General features: G+C 42.0%; 1 protein-coding gene across 1 annotated transcript; it reads left to right on the top strand.

Annotated features, from left to right (window-relative positions):
• Positions 1-370: 370 nt before the first annotated feature.
• LOC130485126 (trefoil factor 3-like) lies at positions 371-17344 on the top strand. Its single transcript, XM_056858238.1, has 4 exons — positions 371-437; positions 2235-2381; positions 15244-15390; positions 17281-17344. The coding sequence occupies exons 1-4, from the start codon at positions 371-373 to the stop codon at positions 17289-17291; spliced, it is 372 nt and encodes a 123-aa protein (XP_056714216.1). The 3' UTR covers positions 17292-17344.
• Positions 17345-19736: the final 2392 nt, after the last annotated feature.

The raw sequence follows: 19736 nt of genomic DNA, 5'->3' as shown, positions 1-19736 counted from the left end.
TATGAGAATATGAAAATGCTGTGGCTAGAGTGGCCATTTTTCTTTTACTGAGTGTGGCCCTGACAAAAGGGAACTTGGTTTCAGGTGCAGACTTGAACACACCTCTCTAGAGCACTCTGAAGTATATTCACTATGGGACTCAATATCTGAGTCAGCTTTTTTTTAATCAAGAAAGATTAGTCAATTCATTGCTCAATGTGTTAATTTTAATCAAAAAGTGATAAAGAGATTGGACTGCCCAAAAGTACCACCTTAGGCAAATGTTCTTTGAAATGAACACAAAGAAAACCATATAAAGCAAAACTGTCTTGGGAGGTTTTAAACCCACAGGTTCACAGTCTTCCCAAGAGGCTGAGTACTGAAGACTGCAATGGAAAAGAAAATGCTCTGGGTTTTCACCATTGTCCTGATTGTAGGACTCAGCAATGCCTTGCTGCGTAAGTGCAGGTTTTTAGTTGTCTGGGATTTGTTTGTGTGTGTGTGTGTTATTTTTGGTGCCTTGTATACTGTGGAATATCAAGTAACATCAGCTAGACTACATTCACAGTGCCATCCTAAGCACAGTTCCACACTTCTAAGTCCATTGAAGTCAATGGGCTTAGAAGGATGTAACTCTGCTTAGGACGGCACTGCAAATTTCAGTACTAAAAAGGAAGAGTGCTATTTTTTGCTAGACCTGGAAGGATTACAGGACATTACTGGCCAGCAATTTAGAAATGTCTGCATTTACATAGTTTTGAAGTGGGATGACAAAAAAGAAGGACTGTGACAAAGAGTCTGCGTTCACACCTCACTAGAAATTGCACAATAGCAACAGTTCATAACTGGATTGCTTATCCACAGCAGAAAAAATCCAGTTGCAAATGACTACTACAGGGCAACGATCAGGAATATCCTGTGCTGTGTGGGTGAAGCCTTAGAATAATTAGGAAGGGAGCAGGTTTGCAGGGGCCAGGTGAAACTGGAGGCCCAATCTGCAACTCCCAAGTAGAAGCGACCCACACATTTTCAGGTTCCTGAGACACTCTATGAGACACCATTATCACAACTAGAAATAATGCTCTCTCTTTCGGAGAAGTTATCAAAATTTTAATTACAATTGTTATTATTGTTTATTTTAAATTTGTTTTATTTTTAAATTAAAAATGAGGAATATGCTGTATACTTTACTATATAATATTACAAAGGAAAGCATGTAGTGGGGTAAAAGTGTGTGTCTGCAAACTGAAATTTAGTACTTTTAGGTTCGGCTTGAATTTGGATTTGGTGTTGTGGTCGTACCCAGTATAACCTAAGGAGTAGGCTGTACTGTTTACATTATACATATGAAGTAGTTCTCCATATGTGACCGTCAGGTTTCATGCTGAAGGGGGCGAGAAAGGAGGTAGGTAGGGTTGCCAACCTCCAGGTACTAGCTGGAGATCTCCTGCTATTGCAACTGATCTCCAGCTGACAGAGATCACCTGGAGAAAATGGCCGCTTTGACAATTGGACTCTGTGGCATTGAAGTCCCTCCCCTCCTCAAAAACCACCCTCCTCAGGCTCCGCCCCCAAAACCTCCCACCAGTGGGGAAGAGGGACCTGGCAACCCTAGAGGGAGGGAAGAGAACTCTTTCCTCCGTCATTGCAAAGTATATTGCACTTGAAGCTGTCTTGCAATTGTCATGGGGAAAAAACTAGTTGCAGATTAATGTGAGTAAGAAGATAGGGAAAGTTTTAATTTAGCAGATAAAACTTCCCATCTTTATTCCAGGAAAAATCCCACCTGCTAATTTTTAAAAGGTAAAAGCACAAATGTTCAAAATTAAAAGCCATTTCTATCGGATCCTGAGAGGAAATGTTGAAATCTTTTCCCTATTTGCCTGCCTGCTGTAAGCCAATGTTGCACAACCTTCTCCAGTTCAAAAAATTTCAATGCAGCCGTAAGGGCTAGAAATTCACCATTAAAAAAAGAAGCAGATCTTTTTGAGAATCTAACAAGACCATGCAGGGTTGTACACAGGGGTTTCATGACACCACTTGCCATTTCAAACAATAAATGATCAGAATGCCACTTATTACTTTGGCAGTGAATGAACAAAAACCATTTCAATGCTATGTTATTGCAACTCAGATTGCTTTTGTTGAACTAATTAGCAGGATTATTATGAAAAGATTCAATAGCCACAGTTATTTGATTTGTTATCTGTTGCCTCACCAAAAACAGCTGTTGTGTTGTGCTTTGTTTTAAATAGCTGAAGGAGTATGTAGCGTCCCAGCAAAGTCGCGAGAAAACTGTGGCTACCCAGGCATTGGTGAAATAGAATGCAGTCAGAAGAACTGTTGCTTCGATTCGAACGTGATGGGTGTCCCCTGGTGCTTTAAACCGGATTTTGCTGATGGTTAGTATCCTCATCTGTGATTTACTTCGGGGCTTCAGTGTTTCATCAATGTCCCTTAGCTGATTACCTGCACATAATTAGATGAAGTGAGTTGTTTGCAACAAGAGCCTAAAATATTCTACAAATTACACCTTGGAACTTCATAAGATGAGCCCCAAATTGAGCTAAAGAAGTTACAAGCCTTTGTGTTATGCAGTGACTTTGTGATGTGGGACAAGACAAAGGCCATATAAATGTAAGCAGCATGTGGTTGGCTTATTTATACATACTTCTGTTGTAAAGAAGAAATCATACCTGAGGTCTTGATCCCATATATTAGCAAAGCATGAACTAGGGTTGCCAGGTCATAACATGGCGAAGGGGCCTGTATCTTTAAGAGTTCAACTCGGCTGCTGCAAATGTATATGCATAAACTCCACCTCTAAAGGTGAACAAGGAAACCAATTATGCAGGTAGGAGCACCCAAATGGGACAATCTAGGCTGCTTTATCCTTCTGGTCAGGCTCTACCTGGTAACATGTTGGGATTGCAATCTTTCCCAAAAAGAACAGACAAAAGCAGGTTTGTGAAAGAGTATACTGAGGATGGGGAAAGGATAACTGGAGCATGATGAGAGCATAGGGTTGCCAGCTCCGGGATGGGAAATACCTGGAGATTTTGAGGGCAGAGTTTGGAGAGGAGAGGGACTTCAATGCCATAGAGTCCAATTGCCAAAGTGGCCATTTTCTCCAGGGGAACCGATCTCTGTTGCCTGGAGATCAGTTGTAATAGCAGGAAATCTCCAGCCACCACCTGGAGGTTGGCAACCCTATGAGAGCATGCTGTCATGTGGATGCTCCCCAAAGGAAGTCATTTGATAACCAAAGCAAACATAAACCTCTGTGTGAAAGTAGCCCTTGGCAGTAAATCTAGGTTTCTTGCAATAAGCAAAATAGTCCATTACCTACCGGTCTGACATTATCACATTAGTCAGGATGCTTTAATGGAGACTTCAAGGCTCTTGTATTCTTCTAGGATTCTTCTGATGAACCCCATCTCAATGTAAGCTTAAAAAAACCTACATCTCACACTAAAACTAGATATGTCAAAAGCAGCAGCTGCAGGCTCCTCCTCTACTCGTCTTGCCATGTTTAGTAAACAAAATGCAGAATGTGACATCATTGTGTTGCAAATTTCCCCACCCTTACATGCTGCAGCCAATGAAGTGGAGGGAATGGAGGGAAGTCACAAAGTGATCACAGGTTTTGTATTCCTGGATCTTACCAGGGAGATAGGCACAGGTGCCTTGGGGCTGCCAGTTTTGGTGGCCGCTACAAAACTGCCGTAAGTTCTCTCTCGGACTTTCGTTTTCAATTGCAAATTATATTTGTGATTACTGCATAGTTTGAAATGGGATATTTAGAAAGTTCTTTGGGTGAGAAATAGGGTTGCCAACTGCCAGGTAGTAGCAGGAGATCTCCTGCTAATACAACTGATCTCCAGTCGATAGAGATCAGATCACTTGGAGAAAAATGGCCACTTTGGCAATTGAACTCTATGGCATTGAAGTCCCTCCCCTCCCCAAACCCTGCCCTCCTCAGGCTCCGCCCCAAAAACCTCCCGCTGGTGGCGAAGAGGGACCTGGCAACCCTAGTGAAAAATGAAATCAAATGTTGCTGCTAATTGCATTCTTTCCATTTCTCCATCTAGAATGTCTGCTATAAAATGTTTTCCAGAAGCCTGACAAGGTGTTACACAACGCTAAATCAAGCTAGAGCCACGTATCTACATGAAGTTGTTCACAAAGCATTGCGTCTTGATCCGTTGTAGCCTGACAACAGGGGCACCAGTTGAAACCCTGCAAAAGACTAAAGCTTATTAAACCATTTAAGCAACAGATGTAAATTGTCACTTCCCTTTCTTTTTTCTACTACTCAACACTTTGCCAGAGCAATAAAAAGCAATAAAAAGCCAAAGAAAATGATGGGGTTGGCTTCACCTTTCTTGGTCTTTCGTCAGCTGTTTTCTTTTCTCTGGAAAGCAGCAAGTTCTGCTTCCGAGTTTGTAAAGGGTATCAGGTGTAGAACATATATATGGGAAAGTGCACTTCACATGGAGATAACAAAATATACTCCAATTTGGTGAACTTAAATGTGATTATTTTTTAAATATGTGGGTAATTTGTTTGATGCATCGAGCTGTTACCAAAAGGGAACAGCTGAAAAAGTAATTGTGCACAGTGCATAACTTTCCCCATGATTCTTGGGTGAGGAAGCAAGCAGCCATGACTGACTATGAAAAGTAAGTACTTTTAAAATTCTCCAGGGGGGGAGGGTTTGAGATAGAGTCACCACATTTTCAGAGTAGCTTCAAGGGACTCTCCTTGCATGAACCCCAAAGTTTGGTAAAGTTTGGGGCAGGGGGTCCAATTTTATAGGGTCTCAAAGGGGTCAACCCCCTCCTCCATAGAGAAGCATTGTAAACTGCTTCTCTATTGAGGAGGGGGGCAACCCCTTTGGGACCCCATAAAATCAGACCCCATGACCCAATCTTAACCAAACTTTGGGGTTCATGCAAGGAGAGTCCCTTGAAGCTATCCTAAAATTGATTTGATCGCCTATTCAGCTTCGGGGAGATTCCCAGATTATGGTATTCGGTAAAATAAAAAACCGAATATTGCTGCAACAGCTAATTTCGGGTTTATTTTCGGTTCAAGTTTATTGATATATACAATCCTATTGTAGACTCAACTAATGTGCCTATGCTGAGCCATGCTATTGTAAGCTTCTGGGTTCAATTTAAGGTGCTAGTACTTAGTTGTAAAGCCCTTCATAACCTGGGATCTAAATAGTTGAAGGACTGTGTCTCCTGGCATGAACCCAACTGTTCCCTCCCTTGCATCATCCTGCAATCATGGAACTAGTATGGAACAACTGACCAGAGAGTACATCTCTGTTGGCCTTTAGATGGGCTTGTGAAAATTTTAATACAGAAGGCATTTAGCTACAGTTGTTTGAAACAGAGTTTGTTTGGCAGGGCAGCATTTCTAGTTTGTAATTTTTATTGCTGAAATGCTGCAATTGTTATTCTTGTGTTGATAAATTTCATTGTGGAAGAAACTTTGTGCTCCTTGAAAGATGGAGTATAATTTATAAAAGCTAAACAACTAACCCGATTGATAAAAATTGATGGAAAATGATTTTCACACAACAATAAACACTCAAGTAAAGAAACAATCAGCACACTGATTCCAGAGCACTCAGAAGCAAACAGCAACTCCAATGCCAGGGCCTTCTCAAGAGAGGGGAGGGGAGGAGAGCCTTTTACAAAGGACAAGGTAAAAAGACCAAGTGCTGAAGAATAGCCAAATTCAGTGTGAGGTGTTGAGCTAGGGTGACAAAGATTTTTTGTAGTGTGAGCAAAAAAATGAATAGTGCTCTTATTTGACTTGAGTGAACATCTTAATGGAGAAAAGACAGTAGACCGCACACTGCTTTGGTCCAAACAACAATTATAGCCAGCATTACCAGGAAGAAAGAAGTGTAGCACAGTGCTGAACGAATTAATCATTCACAGTGTAGCATACCTGATAGGAAAAGTTCCAAGTTCACATTCGTCATGGCGCAGAGTCACACCCAAGCAAACTTCTATCTGAGGAATATGTAGCAGAGATAAATCTCCAGAGGAGTGTAAGAGGTGTTGTGATAGTGGTGGGCAAGATTGCCTTCTTCTGAACTTTCTTCTAATCACCTACACAAATAAGATCCTTTCAACCTTCAACATTTTTATTGACTGAGTGGCACTATTGCCCATTTCTATGGGTCGCAGAGTGGTCACATACTAGTCTTCCTTCACTTGGCAAAATAATTTGATGGATCAATTTCTTCTGAATTAATTTCTAGGCAGAGTGATTGACACAACAGCTGCACAGAATATGGATTAATTTAAGGTTGGCTTGAATGATTCACAAGGGAAGAATGAGCCCACCTTTGCTTACAGAATCCTCCCACTAAGATAAATAGACCCGCCAACCATCTGCTATGTGATAATTTACCTGGGATATATACATATTTCAATCAAAATCAAAACAAAGGTGGAGTTATGACACAAAAATAGTCCTCCCTAGTTAAATATAATCCAGAAATAACTGAACAAACAGGTGAGTATAAAAAGTATATAAAAATCATTAGAAACAGATCTTCCATCTAGACCTCACAATTTTAAAACAACGTTTCAGAACAGAGAACTGCAAGTCGCCATGGAGCACAAGAGGTTCTTGTTATGGGCTGCTGTCCTGATTTTAGGACTCAGCAGCCTGGCAAATGGATATACCAAACTATGTGAGTGGAACTATTTCATTCTTCTTGACTAGTTTTGTGTGTGTGTGTGAAGTGCCATCAAATCCCTTCTGGTTTATGGCAACCCTATGAATTAATGACCTCCCAAATGTCCCATCATTTTTTCATTTTGAACAATCTCATCATAGGGTTATCGAAATAAGAGATGATCAGAAGTGGCTTACCATTGCCTTCTTCTTCACAGTACTAACCAGTGTTAGCTGAAGTGGCACTGCCATTGTTTACAAAAGATCCTTAGTTAATTATCATCTTTCATTACTGCTGCTGCCCAGTAGCTACTCTTCAAGGATTCCTCCACCCCATCACCACGGGAATTGCCAGTTCTCTTCTACTGATGTGGCCATTGGTTCCGGAAGGGGGTGGCTGCATCTTAGTCTGGTGTCTCAACTGCGACCATTCTGCATGAGTGACTCTGCTAGGAGTTTAGCCTAAACTCTTACAGTATTGCTCTCAGCTTCGCTGACATACAGAACAACCCTCAGCATGTTAAGGTGTGTTTCCAAGAGGGGGCTTGACTACTACAAAACTAATACGAAACGAATGGGGAGGGGCTGTGGCTCGGCATGCAGAAGGTCCCAGGTTCAATCCCCGGCCTGTCCAGTTAAAGGTACCAGGCAAGTAGGTGGTGGGAAAGACCCCTCCCTGAGACCCTGGAGAGCCGCTGCGGGTCTGAGTAGACAATACTGACTTTGATGGACCAAGAGTCCGATTCAGCATAAGGGCAGCTTCATGTGAATTTCATGTGGTTACACCTGTTTTTCACATGTTTTTCACTGAAGGGAAACTGTGAAAAGGAGGCAAAGGTGTCCCAGTATGCAGATGCCTTGGTCAGCATGCTGGCACATGTCCCACATGCATCTCCAGGTGTCTGGCAATATGTATCATTTTATAATCTTTATTTTGAGATTACGTAACGGGCACTTTCACACAGCCCAAATAATGCACTTTCTATCAACTTTCAGTGCACCTTAACAAGCGTTTGCAAGTGGATTTTGCCAGCTCACACAATAAAATCCACCTTCAAAGTGAAAATAGGTAATATGCAGCAAAATGGAAGGCAGAGAAATACCCAAATTTGAATGGATGGCTGAATAAGTTAACTCTATATGGCAAAATTAACATCCTTTATACATAATAGAACAGTTTCAAAATTTCAGAGAAAATGGAAGGTCTTTTTAAAATTATATAGCTGAAAATAGAAGAAGAAAGATTTACAGCCCATCCCTGAAGAGTCGCAGAAAAAAATAAAAGGAATTTAAAATATAAAAGAAGGAAAATGCCCACATAGAAAACAGAGAGGCTACACTACCAAAAAAAAGGTGGCATAGCAATGCTGCAGCGTGAGGGGGTGTTCCTGGGGCAAAAGGGGCTAGGAAGCTGCTAAAGGCAGCTCCACCCCCAGGAATGCCCCCCAAGCCGGCACAGGCTTTCTGTTCAGAGAATTCCCTGCTGGAGTGGCTGTGCTGGCGGTGGGCACCGGCACAGCTCCGCAACTCCCCGATGCTGGCGTGTTTGCCCCCAGGATGGCGTAAGTGCCCCTTATCCCAACTTAAAGGGGCACTTACGCTGGTGCGGTGTTACGCCAGCTCCTAAGGAGCTTCGCTCGCCTCTTCAGGATTGCAGCCTTAGGCAACGTATGTTTTATAATAAATATGTTATTAGATTTGAAGATATATTGAGAATATAGAGTAATGTAATTTAAAGAAGTGAACTGCTAAAAGGTAATTTTAAAAAGTAAGCTCCATATAAATTGTAATAATATGATTGTTTATGTTTAAGAAATAAAAATTTAAACATTTTTAAAAAGAAAAAATCCCCAGCCGGAAAAGAATGCCTGCTTCTAAGCCTTCAACTTTCATAGATATGATAATGTGTGTGTTGGTTTTGGCTTTCAGGGAAAACAAAATTAAGGCTGCAATCCTGAAGGGCGGGGGGAAATCTCCTTAGGAGCCAGCGTGACCTTGTGCTGGCATAGGCGCCACTTTATCACGGAATAACGTGGCACCTACGCCGGCGCAGGGGCAAACATGCCAGTGTCCGGGAGCCAAAGAGCTCTGGCAGCCCCTACCGCCAGCACAGCTGCTCCAGGAACTAATCCCGGAAGAGAGTGCTCACACCGGCATGGGAGCGGCAGTCCCAGGACATTCCCAGGGGCAGAGCTGCCTTTGGGCAGCTTCCTAACCCCGTTCACCCGGGGAATGCCACCTTGAGCTGCAATGAGGCTGCGCCACCTTTTTGGGTGATGCAGCCTTGCTTTGTTCAATGGGGCCTCAGTTGCAGAGGACGTTGTCGGCCCCTGAGGCCGCGAGCCTCCTGCCTTGTGGGCCAAATAGGGTTGCCAGGCTCCTCTTTGCCATTGGTGGGAGGTTTTGGGGCTGGAGCCTTAGGAGGGTGGGGTTTGGGAAGGGGAGGGACATCCATGCCATGGAGTCCAATGGCCAAAGCAGCCATTTTCTCCAGGGGAACTGATCTCTGTCGGCTGGAGATCAGTTGTAATAGCGGGAGATCTCCAGCTACCACCTGGAAGTTGGCAACCCTAGGGCCCAACCACCAGTTCTCCAGTTTCTCTCCCAGCCTGAGGAGAGAGCAGCAGAGACATGTGGAGGCAGCCCAACAACAAAGCACCAAGCTGGTAACCCATGCTTTAGCAACAGAGTCTAGGGTTGCCAACTGCCAGGTAGTAACAGGAGATCTCCTGCTAATTCAACAGATCTCCAGCCGATAGAGATCAGATCACCTGGAGAAAAATGGCCGCTTTGGCAATTGGACTCTATGGCATTGAAGTCCCTCCCCTCCCCAAACCCCGCCCTCCTCAGGCCCCGCCCCCAAAATCTCCCATTGGTTGCGAAGAGGGACCTGGCAACCCTAACAGAGTCAGATCACACTCTTTGCAGAATTGAGGCTCAAACAAGCCCTGACGGGATGAAGCCCATGAACAGTTGGGGCTTCTTCTTCTTCAGGATATTTAAGCCCCGGTCTAAGCAGAGCGCCTTGTGGCTCAATTGCCTTGCATGGCTCGTATGTTTCTGCTCTATCTGCAAAGCTGGATGCAGCTAAACCCTGACTGAAATCCCAAGCGAACCTTCAGATACTGGATTTTTCACATCTCCCGTTTCCTTCCCCATTAAGGATCTTTATGTTAATTGGCAGTTTATGATTAAGGTTAACATAAAGATCCTTAATGGGCAGTTTATGATTAAGGTATTAGAATATATGGGTTTTGGTGATAGTTTTAAAACTGCCATAAAAAGTATATATACACATCAAACAGCTAATTTGATTATGAATGGATCTTTATCACCAAAGATTCAAATTCAAAGGGGAACGAGACAGGGTTGTCCTCTTTCCCCTTTACTTTTTATTTTAGTACTAGAGGTTTTATTGAATAATCTTAGAAAATCTAATGATGTAGTAGGGGTAAGAATAGGGAGAAATCATTATAAACTTAAAGCTTATGCGGACGATTTAGTATGTTTTTTGATTGACCCGAATGAACAGTTTGACAAATGGAACAAAATACTGGAGGTTTATGGAAAGCTTTCAGGTTTTAAAATTAACAAGGCAAAAACAAAAATTTTGGTTAAAAATATGACTCTCTCACAGCAACAAACATTGACCAAAAAGTCGGGACTCAATATTGAACATAAAGTTAAATATTTAGGAATATGGTTATCAAATAATAATCTTAATTTATTTCAGGATAATTATGTGAAACAATGGCAACAATTAAAAAAAGATTTGATAAGTTGGGAAAAGATTCCTTTATCACTCTGGGGAAGAATATCAGTAATTAAAATGATGTTATTGCCCAAGATGCTTTTTTTGTTTCAAAATTTACCAATAGTGGCAGGCGTACAGACATTTGAGGAATGGAAAAAAGATATTCTGAGATTTCTTTGGGGTAAAGAGAGACACAGGATTGCATATAATAACTTAATAGAATTAAGGGAGACGGGAGGACTGGGATTACCGGATTTAAAAATGTATTACCAAGCGGCATGTTTCACCTGGATTAAAGATTGGATTCTCTTGGAGAATCCAAAGTTATTAGAATTAGAAGGATATAAGCTACGATTTGGGTGGCATGCTTATTTATGGTATGAGAAGCAGAAAGTGAATAAGGAATTTTATTTTCATATTATTAGGAAAAATTTATTATATGTATGGAATAAATATAAAGATGCTTTAGAAAGTAAAACTCCCGGTTGGATAAATCCTATAGAAGCTTTTATGCGAAGAGGTGCACATTTAAATTTGGACTGTGATATTTATAGAGAATTGATAGACTATAGAGATGGGGTATGGATATTGAAAACACGTGAAGAACTCCAATTAAAAGACTGGTTTATGTATTATAAATTAAATGATGTTTTTATTAAAGATAATAGATTGGGATTTAATCATACCAAATCTAATTTTGAGACAGTATTATTGAAAGGTAATAAAGGATTGATTGGTAGGATTTATAAAGTACTTATAGAATTGAACTTAGAACAAGAAAGGATTAAACCAGTCATGTTGAAATGGATGAGAGATCTAGGATATAATATTGATTTGGAAATTTGGGAAAAGCTTTGGAAAAATGAATTTAGGTTTACTATTTCGAATGAAATAAGGGAAAATTTATATAAAATGTTTTATAGATGGTATATAACCCCAGTTCTATTGAGTAAAATGAAAAAAGATGACAAAGCGTTATGTTGGAAGTGTGGTACTGATATAGGAACGTTTATGCATAGTTGGTGGTTATGTAAAAAAATTAGAAGATTTTGGCAATTAGTTATGAATGAAACTAACAATCTTATTAAAGTAAAAATCAAGCGAGATCCCGCTTTTTGTTTATTGGGCATTCCAAATAGAGAATTGGATAAAGCTGATAGAGTCATATGCCAATATAGTTTTGCAGCAGCTAGAATTATAATTGCAAAAAAGTGGAAGCAAACGATTAAACCTTCAATTAGAGAATGGAGAGAAAAACTATGGTTATATATGCGGATGGCCAAAATTACAGCATCTTTACATGGTAAAGACATGGAGGAATTTAAAATTATGTGGTCAAAGGCCGCTGCATATTGGGATAAATCGGCAAAAACGGATTTTAAAAATTTAATTAACGAATTATAGTATAACGTGATTTTAATTAATGTATAATAATGTGATTTTCTTTTATTAGTCACTACACCCCATCGGAAGTCCATTGGTGATGGGCACTGTGGTGGGTGGTGGATTTTTGAAGTAGGGCGTAATATATATTTCTATATGTATAACAACGTATGTGTAACAGAATTGTACGCTCTATCTATGTTTGTATTATTTTTTGTCTTTTTATTTTACTATTATTTTTTTTTTCTTTTTTTTTGGATTTATTATAAAAATCAATAAAAAAATTATAAAAAAAAAAAAAGGATCTTTATGTTGCTATGACATTGCTATTTTTGTTTGGGGCGAGTAGAAATATTTTAAGGTACTTTTTAAAAGAGAGATGGATGTCTTGCTTCATTCAGCAGGGCTCATTCTCAGCTAATTTGTATCTCACTGGTCTTTAATGTCCACAGAGCCCTTCAGGGTTCTGGCCAGGTTCCTGGGCTGTGGAGTCCTTCTGATTCTGCTTGCTCATTTTTTTGCATCGTACCCTAGTGCAATCTGCATAGATTAAATTAAGTAAAACCTGTTCTTTAATAATCCTGTCTAATTCATTTACTGTTTTCCCCCCTAGTGAACAATTATTATTCTGTTCATGGTATCAGGAAGCCAAGAAGTTTGTTTTGTTACAATATTTTGTCTGAATGGGGGGGGGTGTGCGATGGAATCGTTGCCTGGGGCTCATGGTGGCTCTGGGGCAATGGAGGTTCTGCTGCCAATTCCTTCCATCAACACCCCTGCCTGGCCCGTAGCCTCAAAAACCTCTTCACCCGGTCAGTGCAACCCATAGGAGGTCAGCCTTGTCTGCCTCCGCCAACCCTTTGGCTCCTCCCAGCCCTACTGCCCCACTCTGCCCTTGCAGTCTCCAAACTGTACTCCCAGGGTTTGCTGACCCTGGGTCTGCTGGGATGGCTGCCTCCCCCAGGAATTCGAAAGGCAGCACAAATGGCATTGAATCCCTCCCCGCCCCAAACCTTTCTCAGGCTCTGCCCCAAAAACCTCCCACCAGTGGCGAAGGGGGACCTGGCAACCCTCCTGCGGCTGCTGTCCTTGGGGCCTGCCGCTGCCTGCCGCTGGTTCCCTGCGGTGTGCTCTGCCTCCATTTCTCCAGCCTCATCTGGGTGACTTGGACTCCAGACGCCTCTTCCACCCTGCCTTGGGTCTCTGTGGGCCTTGGGTGGGCCCATTGTCTCCTGTGCTGCTATGTCTCTTCCCCACTGCTTCCCTGCATTTGGAACATGCAGCGGGGCAGGGGGTGTATGCTGATGAGGTTGTCACTGCTGCAGAGCCCACACCAGTCACCGGCCTTGTAGGTGAGTGTGTGTGTGTGTGTGTGTGTGGGCACTGCCAGCTCTGGGCAACTTTTTTGCTACTAAGAACTTGCATCTCGTTACCAGGGTACTGCATAATGAGGCACATAACATTGTGCCCCATTACATGTAGGGTTAGATTTAGCCTGTTTTTGGCTCAGTCTCAGCCACTTCCCTTGTTTGTTACACCTCCCATTACACCTCCCATTTCCAATGGTTTTTGTCCCATATTATTTTTGTTGGTTAAAGGGGACCCTTTCCTCCCTTTTTGTTCAGTGGGAAAACTGTTTGGATCCAACCCATAGAATGCAATGCAATCCCTATTCCCACTATTGGCACACAACAACTTTGATGCACACTACTAGGGCGAGATGAAGGCCAGAGAATTTGAAAGGCAGCACAAGGCTCTCTCACCCAGTTCCTTACCATCCATCTAGCCCTTCCAGATCCTGCCCTTTCAATCAGCCTTTGCAAACCCAGAGGAGCGTGGTGCACAGAATTCCTTCCCATCTCCAACTGTAGTAAGTGGTCAGAGCCTGAATATGAATACAATCTATCTGTGAGTCTCCTGAAGGAAGAGTGAACACACCTCCACTTCCCATTTCTAGTCATGCCAGCAATTCCTTAGGAATAGCACTAGCGAGGATTCACGATCGTTCAAAAAGAAACCTCCAGAATGCCTCAACTAAGCACCAGATTATTAATGACATTTTAATATTGTGATTGACAAGCAAAAAAAAAAAAAAAAACCCTCATCTATGCCGGGCATCACATTTTTTTTTTAAAGGTCACCCAAAAAAATTGAGCGGCTTCAAATCAAAGAGAGTTACTTGCGCTTAGTACCACGGAAGTAAGAGTAACTTTCTTTAGAGTGCTTTGATGGCATCTCTGCAGGATATGACTCAAAAATGGCCGGTGGTTGTGGAAATGGCTGGAATTAAAGGCATGACAACTCCTTGTCTTTCTAGAGCCTTCTGTTTAGCTAGACTGAATGCTAACCCCTCTATGGTTATGCAGGGCAGAATTTTGAAGATACCATATCCAGACAGGACCTGTCCTTGCTCTTCTGGCTCTATTGATTCACTAGCTCATGCCCTCTTGGAATGCCGCTTTTATGAGGAACTTCAATCACATTATATCTCTCCCCTTTTAACATATAAATCTCTGCCTCTGTGTCTGATATAATGCCTTTTTTACTAGGTGACAGGGATCCCAAGGCTACATTGTCAGTGGCAAGATTTGTTTCAGTCCTTATATCCCTCAAACATTAGATATATGCTGCTCAAGATCAATGGATCAAGGAGCTTCTACGGGATAAAGGAAAGGAATTAAAGGCAGATGGCCATTTTCTCTTGAACGTTCCCTTGACAGTCTAAGTGGGCTTGGTTTTCTAAGATTACCTTTGCTTCTCCATGTTGTTGTGTATTGCATGATATATATCATTCAAGTACAAGAAGGTCCAAAGTATTGCATGTCACAGAATCTTGCATGTCACAGTCTATTGAAATCAGTTGCTAGAGAGCAATACCTTCTTCAGTTGCTATTAGTTGGAAGCAGGAGATATAGATATCCCTGAGCCTTGGTAGGATAGAGTATTCCTGTCCTGAAAATCTCCAGACTAACAAAGACTACAGTCAACAATAGCCATGCAGATTAGCTTTGGATTTCACACATTAACAGATCACTTCAGGATACAATGGTTCCATATTAACATACCACACCCTCATTAGCACATTATCTTGATACTTACAGGACAATGGTTAGCACATTACCTTTGATACTTTTGGCAGGACAATGATTCAGCTCAAACTCAACCCCTTTCTGACTATATATTACTCTTCCTACACACTTGACACTGAGAGACACTGTCCTTCAGTGTTACTCCTCTGAGATGCCTGCCACAGCTGCTGGCGAAACGTCAGGAAAGAAAATACCAAGACCACGGTTACACAGCCCGGATAACCCACAAGAACCAAAGAGTATTCCAGTGTTCTGCACAAAATTCTGAAAATCAGACTCTAATATTCACAAACAAATTTTACATAGTATATTAATTCGCACTGTCTTTAACAGCCTCGGAACAATGCGCCGTTCAAGTGAGTGCCAGAGAGGACTGCGGCTACCCAGGGATCAGCACAGAAGAATGTAGTAACAGAGGATGCTGTTTTGATTCAAGTATTCCTAATGTTATCTGGTGCTTCTTTCCTAATAATGATCCAGGTATCAATTTCACTCGTATCCTCACTTTCGGAATGGTGTCAATTAAATTATTTCTGTTATCTCAGCCCTCAGGACAATTACACAATGGCCACACACCCCCTTCTGTACAACAGTTATTCACGGCAAAAAGATTCTGTAACTGGTGGGCCAGAAACATAACCTTCCACTTTGCAAACCACTGCCAGCTCTGCACACACTGTGGAGTTTTATTGTAATTAGCCCATGCTTCCAATGAGCTTTGAGCACTGAACAGTAGGACACCCATGTTGTTTCAGCAAGGTTTTGGCATGGGGCAACATCTAACCATGGACTTTCATGCAGTAGCATGCAGAGTTGCTGCTTCTATTCACACAAAGCCAGAGACTTTTTTGAGCGTGGACTGCTACATCTGGAAGAAAATAGTATCTACTACAGATAGGGTGACTGCTTTCTAGTGACGAGAATCTGTGACCAGATGCCCCAACAAATAATTTAGCTGCTAAACTAACAAGCAAGCAAAGTCACAGGATGGGGTGATATGCGTGTGAATCCAAGCCATATGGGAGATAGGATACGGCAGATACTGAAATGAATATATTTGAATATTTAAGCATATGCACATGTAACCCAACACATTGCTAAATCCATGCTTGAGAACCTGCCTGCAAATGGGGAGGGGTGTCTTGCAAGTTTGTAAATGACGCCTCCCTATAGTGAAATGCCCAAGTCTTATGTCCCAGCACATGCACAATATAATTCTTTGAAGTCATACTTCAAATGCTCTGTTCCTTACTAATTTTTAATTACATGCCATCATGAACAGCAGATGTCCATGAGCCAACATGGTGTAGTGGTTAAAGTGTTGGACGAAGATCTAGAAGACCCAGGTTCAAATCCCCACTCTGTCATGGAAGTTTCCTGGGTGGCCTTGGGCCAGTCACACACTCTAGCCTAACCTACCTCACAGGGTTTTAGTGATGATAAGATAGAGAACTATGTAAGCCACTTTGGGTCCCCACTGGGGGGAAAGGTGGGGTTTAAATAAGTCAGTCAGTAAGATGTTGCTCTCTTTTCATAGTTTAAAGACCTTACTTTCACCAGACTCCTGTTGAGTTATTGGAAAGCCAAGCCTTAAGGGGGAGCAATTCAGGGTATACCCATGAGAAATAAGCCTGAAACTATCCCTACAGATAAACCTGACCCTAAGCTCCCTGCAGTCCTAGATGGGTGTCTCAATCAAAGGTCCACAAACATTTTGACACTCTCAGCTCAATGATGACTATCTTGAGTTCCATGGAGGAAGAAAGCTGGGGGTGGAAAAACAAAAACAAGCTGCTGAGCCTAACAACACACTAGAATGAATTGATTTCTATTGATTTCAGTTCCTATGCATACTTATGGAGGTCAATACAGCTTACACCAAAGTACATTTTCATGGCATTATTAACAAACTACACCACTAATGCATTCTTTTCTTTTGTGCTCCGAGAAGCATTTTAATTTATAAACAGCAATTCCCATTGACTTTATACCATAAAAAGGCACTTTACAAGCAAGAAACAAGAATTCCATCAGAACAAAATTAAGCAGCATAGAAATATTCATGTCACAAATTCTAAAATAAAAAGAGTACAAGAGTAAAATATCATTTGAATAAATATTCTGAAATATTTCATGCTATAAAATAATCCTTAACGGCATTCTTTTTTTAAATAATCTTTTTTATTTTTTCATAATAAAAGGGGTACAGAAAAAAGAGAGGGAAGACAAGTTTTAACATGTCATTTGTTGCCTCTGTGCCCAGACTTATTCTTTACTTTTATCTCACCCCTCATTAGAACCTGATATCATGTTGTAAAACTTATACTAGAACCTACCACTAATGCATTCTTAATCCTGTTTTGTTTTCAGAATGCTTCTAAAATAAATGTGAATCAAGAATCTGGCTGTCTACTCTTATTGTTCCTCCAGAAGAAAAATAAAGTTGATTTTTAACTGCATCTACATATGCTCTTCTATTGATGATACTGCACATTGCTTCCAACAGCATATTCCTTCTGTACTCTGCCATACCTGAAAGAATAAAAGGATCAAATATATCTTGATTGTAATTTTTCTACAATTCAGCAGTAACTGGGCTTTAAGAAGACCAGCTTCCCACTAGTGCTCCCAACTCCCCACCATTTATGGAGCTGATGGATTCTCTGCTGTTTTGCGCCTGAAAGACTTCACAAATCAAAGGCCATCTTTGCACAGCCAGGGATGTGTACAGATTTGTCCCAGCCCCGATGATAAGCTGGTCATCCCACCTCAGTGACAGGAAGCCCGAATGAAGGTGAAAGTAATATAAATAATACTGCCCATGTTGTTCTGAGACAGATAATTCTTAACACTCCAGTGTCTGAGATTTCATGCTGGAGACTTAATAGCATTCCATTGCTTTCAACAGTTTCTTTCAGCCTGGCTCACACTGGAATCAAAGCCAGGCTAGAAAGAGAGCACTGAATGGAATGGAGCACAGGGATAGCCAGGAAGGTGGCAAGATATTGTTCTCCTTTGCCTGTGACCCCATTTTTGTTATGAATACACCCTCCATCCCCTGCTTTAGACATGAATGGGTAGATTTATGTATAAATGTGCATGCCTCTCCCTCCATCTTGTTTAGTTTTACTCTGTTGACTAGGGTTCACTCTAGGAAGCCTATGGTTAAATTCGGATGGGCTATTACTCAACAGTTTTCAAATATATGCCACCAGAGGAGAAGGTGGGCAATAATAGAGGTATTCAGCACCAGAAAAAAATATTTCATGTGTATTTGCCCTCACATGGATAGCCCAGGCTAGTCCGATCTCATCAGAATCTAAGCGGGGTTGGCCTTGATTAGTATTTGGATGGGAGATAGGGTTGCCAGTCCTCCCTCCGTCTGCAGGGGTGGGGCTGGAGTGGTTGCATGCATGTGCAGCCGTGCACGCATGCGATCCCCGCTCTTGAGCAGCTTGGAGGATTGGCAGGCAAAGCCCGCCGAAACCACCCACCAGGAAACTCTAGTGGGAGACCATCAAGGAACACCATTGCTATGCAGAGGCAGACAATGACAAACCACCTCTAAATGTCCCTTGCCCTGAAAAGCCTACAGGGTCACCATAAGTTGGCAAACAAATAATTCATTAAATTTAGAATTTTGAAGAATGTTTTGGAAGGTCCACCAAATCATGGAGACTAGTTTACCATGCAATATTTCTAATTTAATTGTTCACTATTTCTTACACTTTCAATGCTTTATAGAGCACTGTTGGGAAGTGCTCAGAGTATTACGTCAGGAAAATCTGGGTTCAAATTCTCACTAAACTGTGAAGGTTGCTGGGTGATCTTGGGCCAATCATTCTCCCTCATCCTAACCTAAATAAAACATAAAAGAGAATGCCACCTTGAACTGCATGAAAGAAAAGGTTAAAAAATGCTGTTGATGGGTTTCCTTTGTTACGATATGGATTACTTGTATCCCGGACTGGTCATGGCAACCCCAGTCAATGCGTGCCCCCACCTCTCCAGAGCAAGTGGCAAGCCAGAAGCTGCCTGGGAAGGAGCACTCTGTCATCCCGTGAGCCGGCAGTCAAGGAGCGGAGGCCAGGTCAACCCTCCAGTGAACCAGAGGGAGCCCACCGTTCGCAGTGCCCCCGTTCCAGTGGAAACCATATTGCAGGGAGCTGACAGCACACAAACACCGGCAGCACTCCCCCCCCCACCCCTGAGCTGATCGTCTTAATTAGCTCTGCATTAAGAGACGTTAAGACAAACAAATAAACACCATTCCTCCGGCTATGCAAAGGAATGTCTTCCCGGAAGTCGCGATGTGCAACCAGTGTATGAGCAGCAGAACCCATCAGTGAGAGCATCCTGATTCCCCCCAGGGTTGCGCAAACCAATGGAGATAGTATAGTCTACTAAATTATCATATCTCCCCACCCCGGCAGCCAGTCGTTAATCCTTTTGTCACCTTTTGACTTAGCTTGGGAACCGCGAGGGTAATCTCATCACCCTCCCCCTCGGAAAATAGTATAACTGGGGTCCTCAAGATCCATACGTTACCTTAGGTCTTCCTTTGGCATCCTTGCTGTTACTCTGTGTGTTGGGCTTTGCGTAGCTCACCCCCACTCTCCCCTCCCTGGGTGCCCCTCCACTCTGCCCCTTTTACCCAGTGTTTTTAGTCTACGGAATTTAGGACATCTCCTCTAAAGGACAGGTAACGTATCGCCCGTCATCACCTCCTGCCACATTGGCGACTGTCCCTCTCCTCCTTCCTTTTTGCTCTTAGACTCTGTATGAACGTGATTTTATGATTTCTGTATGCTTGTGTACATAACTAA

Source organism: Euleptes europaea, chromosome 12 (genome assembly GCF_029931775.1).
Source record: "Euleptes europaea isolate rEulEur1 chromosome 12, rEulEur1.hap1, whole genome shotgun sequence".
Taxonomy (NCBI): Eukaryota; Metazoa; Chordata; class Lepidosauria; order Squamata; family Sphaerodactylidae; genus Euleptes; species Euleptes europaea.
Note: the sequence above shows the minus strand (reverse complement) of the source record. Positions and strands in the feature narration are given on the sequence as shown.

Bases quoted from the DNA above. Each gene is read 5' to 3' on its own strand.
- LOC130485126 (XM_056858238.1), top strand. From the start codon at position 371: ATGGAAAAGAAAATGCTCTGGGTTTTCACCATTGTCCTGATTGTAGGA. The intron at 438-2,234 runs GTAAGTGCAGGT...TGTTTTAAATAG, and splicing joins ACTCAGCAATGCCTTGCTGC to CTGAAGGAGTATGTAGCGTC. The intron at 2,382-15,243 runs GTTAGTATCCTC...TGTCTTTAACAG, and splicing joins TAAACCGGATTTTGCTGATG to CCTCGGAACAATGCGCCGTT.